The sequence below is a fragment of the Pyrus communis genome, chromosome 3 (assembly GCF_963583255.1).
Source record: "Pyrus communis chromosome 3, drPyrComm1.1, whole genome shotgun sequence".
In the NCBI taxonomy this organism is placed as follows: Eukaryota; Viridiplantae; Streptophyta; class Magnoliopsida; order Rosales; family Rosaceae; genus Pyrus; species Pyrus communis.
This window is the reverse complement of record NC_084805.1, coordinates 8,826,098-8,850,606: the sequence shown is the minus strand read 5'-3', so window position 1 is coordinate 8,850,606 and position 24,509 is coordinate 8,826,098. Positions and strand designations below refer to the sequence as shown.

The 24,509-nt window shown below is 36.0% G+C and overlaps 2 protein-coding genes across 2 annotated transcripts; both read left to right on the top strand.

Moving 5' to 3' along the window:
- Nucleotides 1-3,221: 3,221 nt before the first annotated feature.
- On the top strand, nucleotides 3,222-8,297 carry LOC137728081 (polyadenylate-binding protein RBP47). Its single transcript, XM_068466968.1, has 6 exons — nucleotides 3,222-3,790; nucleotides 4,824-5,304; nucleotides 6,693-6,778; nucleotides 6,853-6,983; nucleotides 7,201-7,297; nucleotides 7,979-8,297. The coding sequence occupies exons 1-6, from the start codon at nucleotides 3,398-3,400 to the stop codon at nucleotides 8,111-8,113; spliced, it is 1,323 nt and encodes a 440-aa protein (XP_068323069.1). The 5' UTR covers nucleotides 3,222-3,397; the 3' UTR covers nucleotides 8,114-8,297.
- A 14,115-nt stretch (nucleotides 8,298-22,412) lies between these two features.
- Nucleotides 22,413-23,846, top strand: LOC137729070 (uncharacterized). The gene has a single exon (XM_068467891.1). It carries the CDS (start codon nucleotides 22,584-22,586, stop codon nucleotides 23,772-23,774), a length of 1,191 nt encoding a protein of 396 aa, XP_068323992.1. The 5' UTR covers nucleotides 22,413-22,583; the 3' UTR covers nucleotides 23,775-23,846.
- Nucleotides 23,847-24,509: the final 663 nt, after the last annotated feature.

The window sequence follows — 24,509 nt, the reverse complement described above, 5'->3', positions numbered from 1 at the left end:
AGAATCTTATGTCATGATGATCGAAGAAAATTGAGGATTTTGTAAAAGGAATAACATGTAAGCTTTGAATTTCATTGGCAAAGTTTAAACTTTTGAGAAAGGCTTCACAACCTTTAAAACAAAAACTCTTTCATTTTGCATATCATTGCACATTTAATATTTTGTAATAAATTAGTAGTGTATGGATATTTGTTTATTAGGCTTTTATTTTCAAGTGTAAATGTAGTACTTAAACGACAAATGTGTTTTAATGTTTTGAAGTAATATTTATGTGGCAATGTGTGGTATGTGCAAATTTAAGGAAAAAAAAAACATTTTTCTTAACGAGTTATAGTGGGTCATAACGGGTCGGGTCACTTTACCATTGGGTAAAGTGACCCGACCTATTAAGGACCCGTTAAGATAACGGGTGTGATACGACACGACCCGTTAAGATAACAAGTGTTACACGAAAACGACACGAACACGACAGACACGACCCGTTTGCCAAGCCTAGTTAAAACCCTAACAGATGTTAACGCTCGTTACCTGATGCCATTAGAATATTCCGTTAACTCTGACGGAATATTCTCCTCCTTCTCCAATGAGCCTCGCCGGTCGCCGCCGTCCGCTGTCATCTGCAACTCGATTTCTCGTGCGGAAAACTGGAAAAACTTCAAACCTTAATATCTTCTTCATTTCTCAACCAAATTTCATGAAATTGATACCAAAATGAAGCTTACAACGAGTAAAACAAAACCTTACCACTTTGGAAACCCAAAACCAAAAGAATCTCGCCGAAAAACTCACGATATTCCGGCCAAACCTGCAACTCCTTGAAACTGGGCTTCCCCACGTCCAAAACACTTCAAAATTGTTTCCTCGAGCTTCGTGAGAAGGTTCTAAAGCTTGCTAGAACCTTAAAAACTTCTAAAAACCTCACGATCACATGTGCATGAACAGTGCACCAAAACTGGGTTCACGAGGTCTAGGGTTTTCGAAGGTCTCACGTCGATTTAAGGGTATGGATGAGCTCCTGAGCTCACAAGGAACACAAAGGTAAACTCCTTGACGTCGATCTGTGACAGTAGAAGGTAGTTTGAAGTTCGTCTGTACCTTTGCAAGGGAAATGGGAGAAAATGGAAGAAAATTCAATAGAGAAAGAATATAGAGAGGGTCCACGTGTGTGAGTGTGTGTGGGTGAGGTCCAGATGGCAGCCCACAAACAAAAACAAAACAAACCAAACACCCTACAACACGAAATACGTTCATGGGCAAAATCGTCATTTCACACTAACGGTACAAAAATTGGGACAGGCTGTCACATCCCCCATCCTCCTTAGTGCGTAGATAATACTGTTTGTAAAAAAAAGAGACAAAAAAAAACAATAATTTGACAACTTATTCAATCACATTATTATCCGTGTGCGAAAGATCTTTTTTATAACCGTCATTACACACTTCTGAAGATGTTTTGAACGTGTTTAAAAATAGAGAAATTGAATCACATTATTGCTAGCCTATTGTAAGGTACTAATTGAAAAAAAAAAAAAAAAAAAAAAAAAACTGTACTGAAAAATTAATTATTAAACAACACTGTTAAAAAGACAAAAATGCCCCTGTCATATTTGATGCATTATTTTGGGATGTTTTTGAACTTTTTTTTTTATCTTGAGGGTATTTTTGTCCAAATATTTTGTTGAAACTTGATGACACCAAAATCACTGTTTACCTTTTGTGTTGGTTTTATAAATTGGATAGTTTGTCTGGTGGGGTAGGACATCTTGGATCCTTGACCGGACGGCATAGGCTGGTCAAAGATATGCAATCCGGCACACGAAAGGAACGCGTACGACCGCGCTTTCATCCCTCTATGTCGGCTGCCCTATTGTTAACCGTTAGATGTAACTCGCTTCAACTGTGGGACCCAATTTGGGTTGCCTGTTTTTGCCAGATAAGGACAAAAATTCAAGTCACCTCCCCTCCATTTTCCAAAATTCCACTTTTAAACCGCAAAGCTTGAATCTGCAAAAGGACCACAGTCCCATCTTTTTTGTTACAAAATCCACCCTTCTTCTTAAGGGACAGGCCATAAATTTATTTTCATATATGTTTTTAGCTATAAATAACTTCAAAAGTGGCTATGTACCTAGTTTGCATGTGGTTTTTCATGGCTATATTTGACAAAAATTAAAGAGAATTCCTCCGAAAAGGAAAGAGTAGGAATTTGGAATTGGATTTGAGGATCTTAATTTTTCTTTTGTTTGGCAAAATTTGTTTGGTTCAACCCTTTTGGGCTAATTAAGTAATAATTTCAATGTAGGATCATTAAGATCCACACATTTGACTATTTGGTTCACCGTTCATGATCATATAACTTAATTGGAGTTGAGCATTACTACTACAATACATGTATTGAAGGAGTGCAATTTATTATACCAGCCACACGAATTTCAAAAATTTAATTTATCTTATTACTTGTATTCTAATAGCAATGCTCGGCATTTAACAAATTAAGGATTGTGAACAAATCTATTCCCGGCAGAATCATGCCAATCCCCTTACATAATTTGGATTATATATCCAAGTATATTCATTTTTAATTGAGGAAAGGAATTCGTATGGAACAACGTAAATAAAACAAATATTTGAGTTCAGTGTTTACGATTTGATAGCAAATTTGGTCGTTAGCAAAACATTACCACCACGTTAAGTGTCACTTGGATGAATATCATTTAATCTACCATCAATAGGTTCAATGATTCATGCCAAGTCGTTGACTTACTGGAGGTCCTTAATTACCCTAAAGAAAAGGACAGTTTAAGTGAAAATTTGACAACATGCAATCCAGCTCACCCAAGCATCACTTAGCATCCACTCATGAAAAGAGTTTTCAGCGTGTCCGATCTTTCAGTGCGTCCTAAACACCGCCAACACACTTAAAAATCTTTTTTCTCTCATTTTCTCATGTTTTTCTTTTTATCTTTTTTTCTATATAAAAAATTTAAACAAAATGCTGATACTTAATCTAACCGTTTAAATAAGAGGAGAAGTAATGTAAAAAATTATAAGAAGAGAAAATTCTACTTCGTCCAATTGGGGGTCCCACACGTCACCGACGGCAAATGCGATTTAACGGACGTAGCAAACGGGGTGTCATCTATAAAAAGGAAAATACACGTACAAAAATAAAATAAACAAAAAATGTAAATGAGAAGCAATAACCCCTTTAAAACCCCATTCGTCACTTCAAACCCTCCCTCTTTGCTTCCGCGCAGCCCTCGCCTCCCCCTCTCTCTCTAGCTCCAAGCCTCCCTCTCTGCTCTCTCTCCTCAGATCTCGCAGAACACACAGAACCAAGAATTCCAGAGAGAGAGGTGCAGAGAGAAGAGAAGATCACAAGCTCTGAACTTCATATATGGCCCAGCAATCCAACGGCGGCAGCGATCTGGGCACTCAGCAGCAGCAGCAGCAACAACAGCAGCACCACCAGCAGCAATGGATGCACCAGCAGCAATGGATGGCCATGCAGTACCCGGCGGCGGCGATGGCGATGATGCAGCAGCAGATGATGGTGTACCCGCAGCATTACATGCCTTACGGGGCGGCTCCTCATCATCCTCACCACAATCCGTACCAGCAGCAGCCTCAGGCTGTGGCGTATCAGCAGCAACAGCAGCCGCCGAAGCAGCAGCAGTCGCCGTCACAAAAACAGGGGCCCAACGACGAGGTCAGGACCATCTGGGTTGGTGACCTTCATCATTGGATGGACGAGACTTACCTTCACGGATGCTTTGCGCACACTGGACAGGTTAGCTTTTAGCTTCAGTGGATTTCATGTACATAATTACAGCTCTATGATTGATTGGAGGTTGATGTTTTCTTTTATGATTGTTTGTTGTGTGATTGTCGTAATGTTTTCTTTTATGATTGCATATTGTGGGATTGTCATAGTGTATCCTAGCTTATCTTTGCGGTTTTTCGGTAGTTGGAAATGGAACGCTGATTGAAAGAGTAAGATTAACACTAACCACCCACTTCGAAAATCGCTCTTGGTACATCAAGATGCCTATACCTAGATAGAAATGATGAAGGTTTTGAGTATGTTCAGTGGAGAGGTCTGCTTCTTTACTGGCTATGTTGGGTCAACTCTGTTTATTGCAGATTGGCGGCTGGTTCAGCTTATAATAGTATCCTACGACCAAACAGTGGTATATATGGTCTATGAATACTGTTGAATATGTGAGATTTCTAGCAACAGTTTCTTGTTGAATATAATGACCATAGCTTAACAAATTAAATGCAAAACCCTCCTTGAGTGACTATCGTGTTCATCCGATAGAGGGACTGAGGGAGCAATAGCAGTTGATCCACTCCCATTTTGTAGTAGTGTTATGGCAATGCCCATTCTACTGCAAACCATTCATGTGGTGTGAAACTCTTTTTCCATGTTTTGATTATATTTGTCTTTACTTTAGGTAGTTTACATGTCTTCTGTCAACTATGGGGAAACCAAAATTTTCACTTTGAACTTCGGATATGTCAATTTTCAATTATTGCAGAGCCAAAATCCTTGTTTGAAAATTATTTTGGGCATCCGATCATCTGGTAGTTATATTTGATACGGATAAGTAAGCTTCTGTTTCCAGCCTGTCATCCTCCCCTGCGACATTGGGGTCAAGTGAATGATAGTGATTATTGGGCACTTGGGATGTTTTTTAATTGTGTAGTTATCTCATGTAGCTTTTGCGGCCTCTTGTTTAGTATTGCCAAATATTTGACAAAATGCTGTTGTCAAGTACTTTGCCGCTAACTATGTGCTTTTGGTGTCACGAACTTTGCAGGTTTCCTCAATTAAGGTAATACGCAATAAGCAAACTGGTCAGTCAGAGGGATATGGATTTGTTGAGTTCTATTCACGTGAAGCAGCTGAGGAAGTTTTACAGAACTATAACGGAACTGCAATGCCAAATACAGAGCAGCCTTTTCGTTTAAACTGGGCAACCTTCAGTGCCAGTGATAAACGAGCAGACACTAGTGCTGATCTATCTATCTTTGTAGGAGATTTGGCTACAGATGTCACTGACACTATGTTGCAGGAGACTTTTTCTAGTAGATATTCATCTGTTAAGGGAGCGAAAGTTGTTCTAGATGCAAATACCGGACGTTCAAAAGGTTATGGTTTTGTTAGGTTTGGTGATGAAAATGAGAGGTCAAGGGCTATTGCCGAAATGAATGGTGCGTATTGTTCAAGCAGGGCCATGCGCATCGGTGTTGCAACACCCAAAAAAGCACCTGCATATCAACAACAGTATTCTTCACAAGGTATGATATTTTTGCTTTATATTGGTTTCTTCTGCCCTTCTTTATGAATATATGTCTCCATCAAAAGTCCGCTCATTATTGTCCATGCACCTTTGATAATAAGTCTGGCTTGCTTATCATTTACAGAATTGTAATTTCTCAAGCTCCACAATTCCCTTTTTTTTTTCTTTCAATGTTCTGTACTTTTCTATATGATCATTTAATGTCAGTTGTATCTATCTGTTCGTTTTGTGATGTAAGATGATATGTTAGATGGTTTTAGATAAGAGTTGGAGAGTGGTTCAGAAAAAAAATCGTAAGTGAGTTATCGGCAGCATCATTGCCTATTCTTGTCTATATTTGTTGTGCTTTTTAATTCTTACTCCAGCGTCTTTTATTAGAGAGCTTCTCTAATTCTACTACAGCAATGGTAATACAAATCATCATCATTACATCAATTGTTGGAGGCATGGCGGTTCATGTGGCTTTGTGTTTTTAGTTTGCCTGTTTAATGCTCAAGCCATGAGTGAATTTTATAAGTTTTAGTTTTTTGGATTATTTGTTTTCTTTGCTTCCTATTTCGTGGTCTTATCTCTTCGGTTCTAGATTTTGTTTTGAGAGTTTTATAGGGTCGTTTCCTGCATGTTAAATTCTTTTCATAGATACCAAATCTATAATGTACGGGTTGTTGCTGATACTAACATCTTCAAAAGAAAGTTTCAATTACAATTAAACATTTTTAGGAATTTATTTTCCTATCAATTGATTTCAAACTTGGTTTCCACAAACACTAATGTTTGTTCTCCTCCCCTGGAAACTTTCATTTCAAACTGCACATGAATTTTTATTATTTTATGTTCTTCTATTACTATTTTATCCTTTTTCAGCATCTCTCTTAACTGCTTTGGTGAAACCACTAACAATTAGTCATTTAATTGCTGACATAAGGTATGTACGTACTGGTGGTTTCATATGCTGAGTACTTTTTCCTATCTTTGCAAATTGTCTTCACGAAGTTCGGTAATCTTTAGAAGTTTAGATGATATCCCGTCTGAAAGTTTCAAATCTTTAATTTAGTTGAGTTGTTATTCAAAGTGAGAAGTTAAGCTTATGCCATCTCACATGCGTTGTTAGTATTTTTCTTTGCTTCAGAAAGAGTAGGTTTCCACCAAGCTAGTTGGATTTTTACTTATAATCCCATTAGGTTTTAACCTGCTATGGCACTCTGTGCCAAACAAATCCACTGTTACACGTGCCCCCAGCTGAAAGGAAATAAAAGATAAGAAGCCTGGATCCGCTCCTAGAATCAATCATAAGTTCTAGCTTATTGTTGGAAAATGCAGCTTTCTACTTTAACATGTGTATTTCGAGTGGGACTAAATGTATTACCTTTTTTTCCCTTGACTTAGCATTGGTATTGGCTGGTGGTGGACATGCATCAAATGGTGCCGTCGCCCAAGGTTCCCAGTTTGACAGTGAGCCTAATAACACAACTGTAAGTTTGTGTCTTCTTTCTCGTTAAAAGTATCATTAACCTTATATAGCTCTTTAATCTATCACTTTTTGTAGATATTTGTTGGAGGGCTTGATTCTGAGGTCAATGATGAAGACCTCCGGCAGCCTTTTTCTCATTTTGGTGAAGTTGTCTCTGTGAAAATACCAGTTGGAAAAGCGTGTGGTTTTGTTCAGTTTGCTAATAGGTACTCTTCTTATTTAAGATATATGGATCCTAATATCTTGTTATTTGGAAATAAAGCCGCAATGTCAATATCAATGTTAAAATGATTTATTAAACAATAAACTGTATATAAGAAATACAATCAAAATTTTTTGAAGACTGAAGGAGGTAGGTAGTAATCTTATTTCGTGGAACCATCAACCATGTAACGGACTACCTAATATTGTTTCGGTTTGCAGGAAGGATGCTGAGAACGCAATACAGATGCTGAATGGAACGGTTATTGGCAAGCAAACAGTTCGACTTTCTTGGGGTCGCAGTCAGGGGAACAAGCAGGTAATACTTGGTCATTTATTTCATTTAATTGTCTGCTGACCATCAGGCTATGTGACACTTACAAATCTATCCCTGAATATCACCTGTATTTCTCTTGGCATTTGTCTGGTTTGATCTTTATTGTGCTCTACAACATAGTACGGCAACACATAATCTCCCGTCCCTACCCTGTGACATCCCACATCGCCCAGGGGAGTGATCCTTATATGTATATTCCCATCCCTACCTAGCACGAGACCTTTTGGGATCTCACTGGCTTCGGGTTCCGTAGAAACTCCGAAGTTAAGCGAGAAGGGGGCTAGAGCAATCCCATGATGGGTGACCCATTGGGAAGTTGCTCGTGAGTTCCCAAAAACAAAACCGTGAGGGAATGGTAAACCCAAAGCGGACAATATCGTGCTACGGTGGTGAAGCGGGCCCGGGAAGTGATCCGTCCGGGGCCGGGATGTGACATACCCCCTTCTCTTCTTGCACTCCAAAATGATCCCAATGTTAGCAACATTAGACTACCACAATTATGCCCCATACTTTGGTAAAGTTCCACCATTTTCGCACTTTGTTGACCCCACCCCTATACCCTACAACCTAACCTCTCTTAGAGTTGATGAATTGTCCCCTAGGGTGATTCTCTCTCTCACCCGGTTGTAATTTTCTCATTGTTGACTACATGTGTTTTTGCAGTGGAGGTCGGATTCAAGTAACCAGTGGAATGGAGCACACTATGGAGGACAGGGCTATGGCGGGTATGGACATGCTGTGCCACAGGGTCAGGACCTGAGCATGCACACCGCAGCTGCAGTTAACGGGGCTTCTTAACATGTCTATTGCAGTTGCCAACAGCGTGTAAACTGAACTTACAAAAGTGGCTTTTTAGATATAGTTTATCAGTGCCTTTAATTGAAGTAGGGTTGATTTAGCAGCCCGTTTAGCTAAATCTGTAATGTGAGGAATTTTTGATACCGGATTGAATTGATTATCTTGGAAGTCTGTGTGAGATGAATACTTGTGTCTAGAGTTTTGGGTGTGCCTGACAATCTTCGAATCAACAGGAATTCTTTTGACCCGCAAAATATACGTATTTGAGAAGTAAACGTACTATCCGTAATACGTTTATACTGATGTGATATGGTATTTAGTGTTTAGTTTTTATACTTGTGCAAGTTTTTATCAGTTTGACAGCTTGAACTGGTAGAACACATGCTATGGTTGCGCAAAAAATGAGCAACCCCGGCGTTTTTGGTCTCGCCGCACTAGCGTTTGAGAAGACATCGAACGAGGTCTGGGTATCCCGTCCACCATCTTCTCTCTGGTTCTGTTTCTGGATTTGCTTGGGGACAGGATTCTCTCTGTGCGGTCTCGTTTCTGCTTGCTTTTTGTTGCTATAGGAGGTGAGGTGGGAATCGAAAGACCTCGTACAGTTAACTACTTGAGCTACAAGTTCTTTTTATAATGTCCGCTTTCCTTGTGACAAACTTGCGACGGACAATAGTTGTTCTTAGATCGGTTTTCCGTTTGCTGATGGTTTCGATAAATTCAATAAATACACAAGTGAAAAGGATAAGTACAAAAGAATTAGTTAAGTTTGTTACTTTCGTACGAGTGTACATTTCAGATTGACAGTCTGACATCTTGAAACCCAGCGATTAAATGTTTCCTTGATTCTACTAATTGATCGTATGTGAACATTGGCAATGATCCAGGAACTAGAGCCAGCCTACTTGGATGCTTCTTTAGGCACTGTTGTGAGCTTATTTTTATCAACTGTCTTCTACAAATCTACGATATTTTAATTCAGAATCACATTCAACAAAGTCGAAAAATACATTGTGACAATAATTGTTCACTAGTACAACTTAGCCTGATGCTCTAAAATCTAAATTAAGCTTAATTTTCTGAACGAGGGTCAGAAACAAGTTTTCAATTTTCATTTAAAACTTTTGGAGTCGGATTAGATCACAATTTAGAAATTTAGAAATTTTCATATTATTAAGAATTTTTGAAAGTAGAGTGGAATTTTCAAAACGTAAGCCAGAATTCATATATTTACCAATTTTTTAGATATTTTCGAACTTCTTCATTTATGCAATTTATTATTCTGTCTTAATATTTGGTATAACACATGTGTATGAATTCAGTTTATTTTGTTGTATAATAGTATGTTTATCATTTTTGATATGTAGGTGTATAATTAAATATAAAAACTATGAATAAAATACAACAAAAACTAACAATAAACATGAGACAAATACAAAACTTAATTACAAAGTTCATAATTCTAGTAAATAACCATAAGAAAAATCCAAAATTTCAAAACTTTTTTTATTGAAATAAGTTCAAAACATTTTCAAAAAATTCGGATTGAAAATTCAAAATCTACAAACACATTGCAATTTCCATCCCTTTTTTTTTTTTTTTAGAAATATTCAAATTCAAAAATTATAACGACGAAATCAGAATTTCCAACCCAAGTTGCAGCCCTAGGCTAGGGTACATACAACCCAAGCTATGTCACAAATCTCTTTTTTAATAAGCACACAGAGAGAAGACCTAAAGTTTTTATTTTTTTGTGTCCACACTAAACTCTGTCCTGTGTGCGATTGCGAATATGAAAGAGTAGTCATTGACTATATATTATGCAGCTGAACTTACAAATAATTTTTTTAATAAGTGGAGGTGCATGCAAATGGACACTTCCTATTCCTAATGCAGCATTGGCACCTAAATTGGATGACTTTTGATACATTACAATTTTATACCTGCTGTTATGTTCGTGCACTAATCATCAATGGTAGACTTATACCATGGAAATCAGTTAAATACGAGGAAAATTATGCAAATGCAAAGACTTAAGGGGTACTTATGGATAATATATATATATATTTTTTATCAACGATAGATTTTGTTCGATTAGATGTTTGATCAGTTGATGAGATTCGAACTCACGCCGTTATGTAAGAGCTCAACATATTTTCACTACTGTAGTAAAGGGCCACTTATGGATAATGTAATTCAAAATGGTAGCCTAAAAAACTTGATTATCAAATTGCATAAACATCTATCCACATTTTTCTTGAGTTCACTAAAGAATACACTATATATATATATATATGTATATATATTCAACTGAGCTATAGATACTTTGCATACATATAACAATTTAACTTGTATACTCTTAAACTATCAATTTGAATTAACCTAACAATTAGTATTACATGTTAATCTGTTTGGCAAGAGAATATTTCATAACAATCATTAATGCAATAATTCTACTATGCTATGAAATTTTATATTATTTGTTATTCCATTGGTAGTCTGAAAGGTGGTCCTCGACTACTAACTTGCTGGTTGATGATGTTAAAGTACGTTTGAGGGGGTTTAATTCTATCATGTTCGTAGATCTACCAATATAACGGCTCATCGAATAATCACATTGGCTTTGATTTTCAATTTTATTTTTTATTGGTTTGAGGAACCTCTGGAGTTAATCCAAGAGATATTAAAAGATTATCTTCTTTCATAATATTATGGATAAAACAACTACCGTTTCTCTTTAAAAAGTCGCATATAACTTACAAAGTTTATTGGTTTAGTTTTGATAGCATGACAGTCCATTGTCGTTAATAATAATACTAATAATAATAAAATAATCTTCCTAAGAAAACAAAAAAGTGCCTGAACAAAAAGACTGGCCACAAGTAACATGTCATTTGAGAGCGATTTTTCAAACATTATATAATTTGTGTGTCTGTATATGTGAATGTGTGCGAGAACTATTTTAATTAAAGAGTGTGATTAGTTTTATATTTTAAAATAAAAATCAGTTATGAAAAATTGGACACCAATGAGCAGTTTTTTTATTTTAATATATTACACAATATTGTTTGTCATTATATTGTAAATATTGCGGATTAAAAGTAAGGAGTAAAATAGGAAAAATGAAAGTATGATTGTCATTTGGAGAAAGAGGTTGACACGACCACTTTTCTTATAATTTTAAAATAAAAACCAGTTATGAAAAATAGGATGATAATGGAGCAGTTTTCTTCTAACGGTGGCATGTTTTTTATTTTAATATATTACATAATATTGTTTTGTCATTATATTGTAAATATTATGAATTAAAAGTAAGGAGTAAAATAGCAAAATTAGAGGCATGATTGTCATTTTGAGAAAAAGGTTGACAAGGCCTCTTTTCTTATAATTTTAAAACAAAACCAGTAATGAAAAATGGGACAATAGGCAGTTTTCTTCTAACGGTGGCATGTTTTTTATTTTAATATGTTACATAATACTGTTTTGTCAATTTTTTTTGTTTTTTGTTTTGGCAGCACCATTTTGTCATTATATTATAAATATTGTGGATTAAAAGTACGGAGTAAAATAGAAAAAACGAAGGCATGATTGTTATTTTGAGAAAGAGGTTGACAAGACGTCTTTTCTTATAATTTTAAAACAAAAACTAGTTATGAAAAATAGGACAATAATGGAGTAGTTTTTTTTTCTAATGGTGGCATGCTTTTTTATTTTATATATTACATACTGTTTAGTCATTATATTGTAAATATTGTGTATTAAAAGTAGAGACATGATTGTCATTTAGAGGAAGAGGTTTACAAGGCATCTTTCTTATAATTTTAAAACAAAAACCAGTTATGAAAAATAGGACAATAATGAGTAGTTTTCTTTTGACGGTAGCATGGTTTTTATTTTAATATATTACATAATATACTATTTTGTCATTATATTGTAAATATTGTGTAAAAGTAAAGAGTAATTATATTGTTATTTTTTCTAAAGTTTGAAATTTTAAGTTCATAATTTAAAATGTGTTGAATTACTATTTTAACTGTAATTTTTGGAGTTCTACAACTTTTGGTATTTTGAATGTTTTATTTTGTAGTACTCATTTTATATGAGAGATGACAAAAATTGACATTGTCATCTTTTTTTATACCTTCTCAAGTTCCATAACAAGTTGTTAAAACGTGCATGCGTGTTGTGAAAATTGTGTTATTATTTAATAGAAAACTAGTTAAGTGATATATAATTATATATAACTATATTAGTAAATCAATGTGTACCTGCGAATAAAACCTAAAAGAAATTAGTCATGTTTATCAACTAATTCAAGATAAGCTAAAAGAATGTTTTCCAATATACCTTGGGGGTTTGTATTCTAATTGGACGGTTGCCATCAATAAATAATTCCACCAATCCCATATCAAAACGTACATATGAAATGAATGACAAGATATCTAGCTTGTGAAAATTTTCTTGTGACACGTCTCATCACACAGGTAATACCACTTGCCAATTATCATATGCTTGAAGATAAATCACAAAATATCTATTGTATATGTAGCTAGACCTCAAATTCTCATAAAAAATAGAGAAAATTAACGAAAAATTCAAAAAAAAATTAGTTTTAATTAAAAATGATAAATAAAAGTGTAGTGAATAGTGCCGGGAAAAGGTAAAAAGTGGTTTTTCATTCAAAGCGAACAGTATTCGGAGTATTTCGTTAGAACTTCCAAAAAATAAAGCAAAAAATAACTAGTTCTTAAATCTAACTACTCATCATTTTCTATTTTTAATGTTGTAAAAGATTTTAAGTTCAAATCTTTCATTCTTCGCTAATAAAAAAATGATAGAAAAATGAGTGTTTTAATATCGTTTGTTCAACAAAAATAATTTATATGCCCTTGAATACACTGACATCCCAAGAATCTCTTTCTTAAAGCTCTCAAACATATTCTCACACTTCATAGTAGAACAAATTAACCCTAATGACTACTTAAAGACATAAATAATCACGTAAGTAAACGGATAAAAAGTTTATTTCTTGTGTCTTTATTTTTTTTTGACAAATGATAAGATAATTTACGATAAATTTATTTAAACTACAGGGAGGGAGAACCGAACATGAGTGCATAGGAGGAATACACCGCTCTTGTCATCTCCACGATCAATAATTATGATTTTGCTTTTCAACACATTGTGTATTGGGGTTAAATCCCTCCCCTTCTTTTTAGTTTAGACTATTATAGTAATATTAATAAAAAAGAGCTCTCTCTTTGTTTTTCCCAACCAAAACAAGCAAATTAGCACCACGGATTAAACCTTGTGTGCCACTAACTCCTCCAACACACTACATGCCAATATTATGATCTCAGCTTGAGAGCCATGTATGTGGCTGACCTCCTTAAAATCATTGTCATCTGTCAATTAACTAAGCAACATGCATTTTTTAACATTTCCAAAGACCTTCAAACATGATAATTAAAAACAAGAACGAGAGCCCAAGTAATCGGCCGCCCTTGCACATCTGTTACATGCCTCAAAGAAGATAAGCTCATTTTCTTTGTAGGATAATGTACGTTGACTAAGTGTTCTCATCCTCTGGCCTGCTAAGACATAGATTTACTTTTAAAAATGATTCTTTTTTTCAATTAACTAGTATATACATGAAATTAGGCCGCAGATATCTACTTTGACCATTACAAAAAATTATATAAAAAGGAACAAATTAAATACACACACACACACACTATTATTAAGAGAATCCTCCTTGTCAAATTTTTGCCACTTTTTTTCTTATTTTGCCCTCACTTTTGATACACACTATTGACAAAAGGAGGGCAAAATAGTAATTTTGTACCTTTTGGCAAAATGACAATCATATCCCTATTTTTCCTATTTTACCCTCTTTTTATACTTATTTTTCTAATTTTGGCCTGACTTTTGATACACAATATTTACATAAGGAGGACAAAACAGTAATTATGTAATATTAAAAAAAATATGCATTTATGAAGAGAAATTGTTCACACACACAAAGTGTGTATATAATATATATTATAAAAACCAAATATTGAATCACATTGAAACAACTAGATTATGATCAATTATTATGTCACAATTTATCACTTCTTATATATACTAACCTTCATGCACGCGCTCACGTGCATGCAGAAGGCATTTTTTGAATCACGACGTGCTACGCATAACTTACACGTTTTAAATGTATTTATATGTGTAAACTGACAAAAGGAAAATCAAATATTTGAAGTAAATAAATAATCTTAGATCATGCAGAACAAACCCCCTCATAAACCAATTAAAACAGCTGAATCCACATAATAAAATTGATCTCTATAGAATTTACATTAAGAATAAAGAAAATAATATTTAAAAAACAACTTATTGAATTACATTATTGCTAGCACATTGTGAGGCTAAGCCCACCCCTTCCCCATAGTGTAGATAATATCGTTTGTTAAAAAAATAACAATCATTTGGCAACTAATTTAATCACATTATTATCCACGTGCGAAAGACCTTTTTTATAACCGGCATTACATGTAACATCCCACATCGCCCAAGGGAGTGATCCTTATATGTATATTCTCATCCTTACCTAGCACGAGGCCTTTTGGGAGCTCACTGGCTTCGGGTTCCGTTCGAACTCTGAAGTTAAGCGAGTAGCACGCGAGAGCACTCCCAGGATGGGTGACCCATTGGGAAGTTCTCGTTCGAGTTCCCAAAAACAAAACCGTGAGGGCGTGGTTGGGGCCCAAAGTGGACAATATCGTGCTACGGTGGAGTCGGGCCTGGGAAGTGGTCTCGCCCGGGTGGGGATGTGACATTACATGCCTCTTAAAATGTTTGGAACGTGTTTAAAAATAGAGAAAATAATATTTAACAAACAATTGATTGAATCATATTATTGATAGCCCATTGTGAGACTAAGCATATCCCCCTTCCCCTTTAATGTAGATAATATCGTTTGTAAAAAAAAAAAAAAAACAATCATTTGACAACTAATTTGATCACATTATTATTCGCGTGCGAATAACCTTTTATAACCGGCATTATATGCCTCTTAAGATGTTTTGAACGTGTTTTAAAATAGAGAAAATGAATCACATTATTGCTAGCGTATTGTGAGGTACTAATTAAGAAAATAGCACAAAAAAAACAAATTAAAATGACGAAGACATTTTTTGAATCATGGAGTGCTACGCGACTTACTAGTTTTAAATATATTTATATGCGTAAATTGACAACAGAAAAGTCAAATATTTGAAGTAAATGAATAATCTTAGATCATACTAGAAGAAACCCCTCATAAATCAATTAAAGCAGCTGAATTCACATAATAAAACCGGTCTTTATAGAATTTACATTAAGAATAGAGAAAATAATATTTAATAAACAATTGATTGAATCACATTATTGCTAGCCCATTGTGAGGCTAAGTCCACCCCCCTCTCTTAGCGTAGATAATATCGTTTGTTAAAAAAAAAAAAAACAATCATTTGACAACTAATTTAATCACATTATTATTCGCATGCGAAAAACCTTTTTTTATAACCGGCATTACACGCCTCTTAAGATGTTTTGAACGTGTTTAAAAATAGAGAAAATAATATTTAATAAACAACTGATTGAATCACATTATTACTAGCCTATTATGAGGCTAATGCCACCCCGTCCCCCTTAGTGCAGATAATATTATTTGTTAAAAAAAAAAAATCATTTGACAACTAATTTAATGTACTATAATCAGATTATTATCCGCGTACGAAAGACCTTTTTTTATAACAGGCATTACATGTCTCTTAAGATGTTTTGAACGTGTTTCAAAATAAAGAAAATAATATTTAATAAACCACTGATTGAATCATATTATTGCTAGCTCATTATGAGGTTAAGCCCACATCCTCCTCCTTAGTGCAGATAATATCATTTGTTAAAAAAAAAAAACAATCATTTGACACCTAATTTTATCACATTATTATCCGCGTGCAAAATACCTTTTTTATAACTGGCATTACACGTATCTTAAGATATTTTGAACTTGTTTAAAAATAGAGAAAATAATATTTAATAAACAACTAATTGAATCACATTATTGCTAGCCCATTGTGAGGCTAAGCCCACCACATCCTCCTTAGTGTGGACAATATCATTTGTTAAAAAAAAAAACAATCGTTTGACAACTAATTTAATCATATTATTATCCGTGTGCAAAAGACCTTTTTTATAACCTGCGTTACACGCCTCTTAAGATGTTTGAATGTGTTTAAAATAGAGAAAATAATATTTAATAAACAACTGATTGAATCACATTATTGCTAGCCCATTGTGAGGCTAAGCCCACCACCCTCCCCCTTAGTGTAGATAATATCGTTTGTTTAAAAAAAAAAAAAAACAATCATTTGACAACTAATTTAATCACATTAGTATCTGTGTGTGAATGACCTTTTTTTATAACCGCCATTACCTGCCTCTTAAGATGTTTTAAACGTGTTTAAAAATAGAAAAATTGAATCAGATTATTGCTAACCTATTGTGAGGTACTATTTAAAAAAAAAACCACAAAAAAATAATTATTAAAAAAATGCAGTTAAAATGATGAAAATGCCCTTGCCTTATTTGATGCATTATTTTGGAATGCCTTTGAAGTTTTTTGTCTTGAGGGCATTTTGGTCCAAATATTTTTATTGAAGCTTGTTGACACCAATATCACTATTCACCTTTTCCATTGCCTTTATATATAGATTCTTTTAAAGTTGTCGTTATGGTCAACGATAATGTATGAGGCTTCTTTTCTTACAAAGAACTCAAACTTTTCTTACACCCCCACCTACCTGGGGGGGGGGGGGGGGGGAGCTAGGGTATGAGGACCAAAATATAAAACGAAAGTTTTGTATGAAACACACATTCTTCTTCAATTCATATCCTCAAATAACATGCATGCATGTGCTTAACAAACTCTCATATGTGCGCCTTATATTATTTAGAGTCAATTGTCAATTTAGTTTTTGAATTATCACTTGAGTGAAAATTAGGTTCATAAACTATTTTTTTTCCAAAAAAATCAGTCATTGAATTATATAAATCAGTCAATTATATTTCTAATATTAGATTCGAAACTACTATATTCAATTTTCTGTCAATTTAAGTCACGTTACTTGCATGTGGTACACAATAGAGGGTAGATTGGTAATTTTCATAAAAAATAGTGCATGGAGTTAACTTTGGAGGGTAAATTAGACGTTAGATTCGCAACCTATATGAAATGCTAAGGGCTTATAGGTGGGAAAATGCCGGCATTACACTCTAAAATGTGTTAAGTGACTTAAGTTGACAAAAAATTAGATAAAATAGCTTTGAATATAATAATAGGGATGAAATTAGCAATTTTTATTTATTTTTAATGAATTTAGGGACTTATTTTATCGAAAAAATAATTCAAGAACCTAATTTGCACTAAATTGATAGTTTAAGAACTAAATCGGCACTTCACCCCATCTACGGGGTAGTTAGGATTTGAGGACCAAAATATAAACCGAAAGTTTTATATGAAATACACATTCTTCTCATATGTGACGACCCGTCCCTTATTTTCCATGTAATTTTCTCCCTGAGTGTGTAAATTGACGTTTATGCCTTTTTTGGCAAAGTGGAACCTGATATGGATGTAGTTATTCGGCTTTTAATTTATTTTTCTCAATATCGTAATTAAATAGTACTCGTTACGAAGGCATGGGAACGAGTTAGACCCGAATCGGATTTGTAACGAAAAAGTTACGCTTGGTTAAAGTGCGTTAACAACGGGTAGAATTGTACGCACGTGTGGTAATTATTCAGTGTTGGAAACACTGTTTTAGATAGGGTGAGTTAGATTTTACAGATTTTATGTACATTTTATATTGTACAAAATATGAACCCTTTGTCTTTAAAAATCGGTCTCGTGACCTTTACTCACCCACCAATAAACTTTTCTCCTTTTTCCATCACCCAATCAGATACTCTCTTCTTTTTGTCCAATTAGAACACTTCTTTCTCTCTTTCTCTCTCTCTCTCTTCTTCTTCTTTTCTCCCTCACCCAAGTCTCCCTTCTCTCTACAACAACCAAAACTCATCATCAAGCCTCACATATCAAACTTCAAACTACCACCATCGTATTCCTCTCATCACCACGACTCCATCTGTACGACCCAATCTTAGAATGGACAAGCTTTAAGCTTCCAACTCGAAGCAACTCGGAGCTCTAACTCGGGTGTATGTTCTTCCACGACTTTTCCGTTCAAGTTGCACGGTTTTGGAAGGTTTGGAGACATCTAGGCAACTCCCCATGGCCACTAGCCTAGGTTGAAAGTGGAGCCAACGTGAGAACACATGGGTTTGAGACAACAAAAATAGGGCCAAGAGTTTTGAGGTTTTTTTAGGGCCAAGAGTTTCGAGGTTTTTTTCAGGCATTTTTGTCCACTTTTTGGACTTTTGGAAGGTACAATCTTGTTCTCCTCTTCCTGAGGTTCATTTTCATATAAAGTACGTCGAAAATGGTTGAGAGATGAGAAAGATATGAAATTTAAAAAAAAATTTCTAGAATCCAGCGAATTAATTTTTTTTTCTTTTTCAAAATCCGGTGAACCAAGCGATGGCGAACGACGGAGGACAACTAGAGAAGAAAGAGAATATTGCGTTAAAGTTAACGGAATATTCTGACGCCGTTAGGTAATGCTGTTATACTTAACGGAATATTCCGTCAAATCTGACAAAATATTCTCTAGGGTTTCTATTAGTGTGTGTGGCCACGACCTGGCAGCACGTAAGGGCTCGTCCGGCCTTTAGGCGCTGCATGGTTGACGCATACGACTCCGTGACGTCGAATAAAATGTTTTTGTATATTTAAACCCTCCATTTAAGCAAACTATAGGGATTTTCCTAACCTTTTAGTGTATGTCCTAATTAATTAATTAATTAATTAATTAGTATAGTTGTTTCACACATAGTTGAGAATTACCCCGTGGAAGTACGAGGATAAGCAAGGCTAGGAGGCTATGATCCAACCACGTGTCATTGAGTGGGCATTTGTTTTTATATATAATATATAAAGTTTTATAGTTTCCACAAGTGTTTTGATTAATTTTACGCCTGTCATGCCATATTTTATTTAATTTTAAAAATGCCATTATATTGTTGAGATTTATATATTGTCATGGCATGTTCATATACATTATACTTGCTCTTCATGCACGCTTGCACCGGTGTAGTACTCACCTCGGGCCAGGGCCAGGCTTCACGTGATGTTCACGTCGCACTGCACGCTCACCTTGGATCCATTGTAGGTGTCAGTCCTGTTGTACAGGTTGCAATAGACAACTCCGACTCATATGTGATGCGTCTAGCATCAGTCTTCCCGTGATTGTAGTACTAGAGCGTATATTATGATTACACCCAGTCATGTTCATGTCAGATTCCCTATGCATGAACTCGTGTGTTAGCATAGATTGATGTGCACTTGATTTTACTTATGCTACGATTGAGATGTTATGATTGGCGTATTTCTGGATTTACTGTTGATTTACATTTGATTTCATACTTATACGTAGTATGATTTTTTAGAAACTATAAATGTTTTACGACGAGGGGTTAGTATGTTCAGAAAATAAATGTGTTTATAAACCTTTGTTTTTGCCCACTCACCCTTATGTTTTTCGCCCTTCCAGGACTTAGATAGTTGAATTCTCTATGGTGTACAAGGAATCTCTGGTGGTTTTGACATATCCATAAATAAATGTAGGGGGCTTTTCCTAGTTTTGTATTAAGTACTTTAACTAGTTTCGACCGCACTACTTTTGTCGTACTATCATCTATGCTCTGAACATTTGTGTTTTATGGGTTTTTCCTACTACTGCGCACTCTCTGTATTAGTTTAAATAAATGTTAGTTTTGGCGTAAATTTATCCATATTTTTATGCTTCACTTTCCTTTTTGGTTACGTCACCTTCAGATGTTGGCCAGCATGCCTCGACTTCGGTTGGGTGTGTCATTATTTATAATTTATAACTTTATTTTCAAAAAGTGCTTTGGCTAAGATATTAGAGCAAGTCCACCCTTAAAAAATGTGCTGGCACTCAGCCCATTTAATTCACTCAGTGAACAGTGATAGATTCCATGAACAGGTTAATTGGCCGAATGCATATCCACCCCTAAAACTAAATTTCAAATTTTTTTACCATTGGAAATCCAACGGCTCAGAAAAATAGTCGTTGGAAATCCAATGGTCCTTTCCACATACACGGAAGAACCTCGTAGTGCGCTTGCACAGTGGGCCCCACCTCTGCGATGCTGTTAACCACTTGCGACCACGTGCGCGTGTTTTCCACGCGCCAAGTGCAAAAAAAAAAAAAATGGAAACGGCATGTGACGTCACACTGGCGTTAACATGATGTCACATATCTAGGCCTTGACTCAACACATTTTGGGCCAGCCTATAAGACGGCTTAGGCTGGGTGCTGGCCTATTAGGCTGGACTGGAGCACTTTTTGTGGGTGTCGGACCATTTTGTGGACTGTGAGCCGGCCTATCCCTTTGGGGTGGACTTGCTCTTAGTCTACAATATTCAAAATATTGGATCAGGATCATTTCTTGAGCAATGGGTGAGGATCCTCCTGACCAAGCCCATCGGGTTGTTGAAATTTTAACTTTTAGAGGAGCCCTCTGTTTGTAGCCATTGGATAAAATTTCAATGGTCAGATGAGCTTGGTCAGAATACCTTTGCTCAGGGAAGAATCTTGATCCCAAAATATTGGTGATATGACTATAATGTATCAAAATTATCACTACAACAAAAGACTTTTTAGTGAGGAAACTTTCAACAACAGATTCAGAATAAGCAAAACGACGAACACTTTTGATCGCTATAATGTTTATTTATTATATAGATAAATTACATTTTGCACTCTTGAGTTTCAATGCAATTGCAATCTCATTCAACACCTTTAAAACATTTCAGTTTTATAAATTTACTTAATATTTATTGCAATTTCATACACATGTTAGTTAAACCGTTAATTTGACTGTTAAGTGATGATGTGACAATTATAAGTCGCATATTTTTGCTGATGTGCCAGTCAACTGGTCAATAAATTATAAAATAAAGATTTAATTATTTAAATAAAGCCAAAATAAAATAAATAAATAAAACATAAAGAAGATTGCTGGTGCTGGCTGGACTGGACACACTCGACGGCGAGACCATCCTGGCTCCTGTCCAAGGTCCGACCCGACCTTATCCTCCCTCCACAACCCAACCCCGACTGACCGCTTGACTTCCCAGAGCCACCATGGTTCAGACCTCCACAGTGTTCTTAGAATCCGACATCAATCTTCAGGCTCCGTCTCTGGGTCGTCGTTAAATCTGACGAGGAAGAATGAGGGATTGTGATGGATAGAGTGGATGGGAGGGTGCTTGTATGTGGCGTGCGAGATGAGAGAGAGAGAGAGAGAGAGAGAGAGGATAGAGCAGTGGAAAGCCTGCGTGTTGGGCGTTGGGTTCATCCTGCTTTTCTACATATTTTTGGATTACGGAAGTGAGAAATTGGGTGTGTGGGACTTGTTAAGAAATGTAAATTTCATGGTGCTAAATGCTAGAGGGATTGTGGGGTTTGGAACTGGGCGGGATTTGAAGGTGTTTCCATGGACGATTATTGAGATGCAATGTGGAAAGATGGAGATGCAGAGGAAGAGAGAGAGAGAGAGAGAGAGAGAGAGAGAGGTAGCTGGAGAAAGAGGAAGGGGAGGTTTCGTTTTTAACTTTTTATTCAATTTTTTATTTTTTTAATATTTAATTATTTTGATTCACCACAGCATCAAAATATGTTAGTTTATATTTGTCATCACACTACTTAACGGTCAAATTAATGATTTTACTAATAGATGTATGAAATTGCAATAAAATGATAAATAATGTATGAGATTAAAATGTTTTAAAAATATTGTATAAGCTTTCAATAACATCCCAATCTGAGAGGACCCTTATTGTATTGTGTAAAGTGACACTTGCTTTTAAACAACCTCTTTTCTTTTATTTATTGACGAAAAAAATTTCTTTTCTTTTTCAAGTCTATGAAAAAAAGTTAGTTAAATCAACCCAAATAAAAATACCAAAACGAAAAACATGGTACTCAAAGAAACCAAAGAAAAACCAACCCCACACATGGAGATGGCCCAAAGAAAATTAGAACCATAAATGACACATGGGGAAGTAGATTTGTATATAAAGTTGGCGTCGAAGACCAATCTTCTCTCTAGAGACGGATGAAAATTCTAGTCATTTAGTCAATCTTCCCCCACCATCCTCTCCTTCCCCTCTCCTTCCTCTCTCCCTCTTTCCCCTCTTCCTACCTAAACTCCTATATATCCGATCCTCCACTATTCTCCAACCTTATACACAACAAAGCTTAAGCTAATTAAGCTTAATACTCCAGACATGGAGATGCAAGTAGCTCTTCCAGTTCCTCCGGTGGACTTCAACTTCGACAGCAGCGCCTGCTCCTCCCCTTACATGACCGCTCCTTCAAGCCCCACCAGATTTGGCAACTACTTCTTCAGCGCACCCACCAGTCCCACCCGTGCCTCCACCTTTTACAGCCACTTCAATGACCTCTCCATGGACAACAACCCTAGACTCTCAGCCTGCACAGTCCCTTTTAAGTGGGAAGAAAAACCCGGAATTCCGAAATCAAGAGCTAGCTTTAGTAACGATCAGAATCATCATCATGAGGAGGATTTTGAGTTCGACTTTAGTGGTCAGTTGGAGAAAGCTTCTTTGCCGGCGGACGAGCTCTTCGATGGCGGCAAGATCAAGCCTCTAAAGCCGCCGCCTCGCTTACAAGTTGGGAGGAATAGAGGAGTACATGATCAAGGTCCCTCTAGTCCTTCACCGAGGTCACCGTCGCCAAGAGCGTCAAGACTATCCCAAGGAAGGAAACTAGTCCAAGAAGTTCTATCCCCGCGGCATCACAGAAAGAATCATCGTACTGATGACCCTTTCGCGGCTGCGATGGATGAGACACGAAAGGATGAGTATGAAAATCAAGAGGGAAGACGCGGGAGGGAAAGATCTGCCTCCACTCATAAAAAGGGAAGCAGATCTTTGTCTCCCTTGAGGGTGTCAGATATCATGTTCGAGATCCAAGAAGACAACGCGATTTCTTCAACAGCAGTCAACTCTAACAAGGCCTCTACTTCTTCAGCATACTCTTCGTTTTTATCAGCGATCTCGTTCTCATCGAAAGGAAACAGAAAATGGAAATTGAAAGATTTATTGTTGTTTCGGAGTGCATCAGAAGGCCGAGCCACAGCGGGCAAAGACCATTTGAGGAAGTATGCCATGTTGTCGCCCAAGACGAAGAGTAGTAGTAGCGTTGCGGAGGACGTGAAGAACTCGAGTTTCCGGTCCACTGACAGCGTGGGGTCGGTGAGCTCGAGGAGGAGAGGACCGGTTTCGGCGCACGAGTTGCATTACACCGCGAACCGGGCGGTTACGGAGGAGATGAGGAGGAAGACCTTCTTGCCTTACAAGCATGGGCTCTTGGGGTGCTTGGGGTTCAACCCTGGTTTGCACGAGATTTCCAGAGGTGCTTTTGGGTCTTTGACACGTGGTGGAGGGTGCAGATAATAACTCGACCGGCCGTAGATATTTTTTGTATTTACAGTTTCTTTGTTGTGGAATATAGATGTTTGAATTTTACTCACAAGGTTGATCAACTTGATCTTGGTTTTTTTGAGTGTTCGATTATGGTGGTGTCTCTATCACTAAAACGGAATCCAAATTGTATGAAACATGCATATATACACAAACAACCAACGTTTTGCGTTTGGCTGAGGAACAATTTATCAAAGTAAAATTTGATCACTACTACCATATTCAATTTTAGGTCAGATTTCTTTTTCTTGTACTTTTCTTTTTTGTATTTAGAATTTTCATCCTCTATTGCCTTAATTATGTCGATTGCATTGAGTTAATTCATAACAATATCTTTATGTTGTAGAAGATTTATGTTATGAGAACTGTTGGAATATTGGCATCCTTATACCTGCAAAAACAAAAAACAAAAATAGTGACATCCTTCATCCCCGAGGTGTTCCGATTCAGGAAAGAGAATCTGTAACGTTATTGAATATCATTGTCTACTTTGAATTAAAGTAAAGAAAAAGAAAACTAAAGACTTCTTCAACGTCTGCTTTATCTCATTTTTCATGCCCTTTTACATTTGAATAAAGCATGACAATGTACGCAATCACATTATTTCCCTCTATCCAAAAAGATGAGAGAAAAAAAACATGCATTTCCTAATATCACCGTAGTAATTCCCTATACGAATATTCCTAGCTCAATGTGTAGAAAAAAATT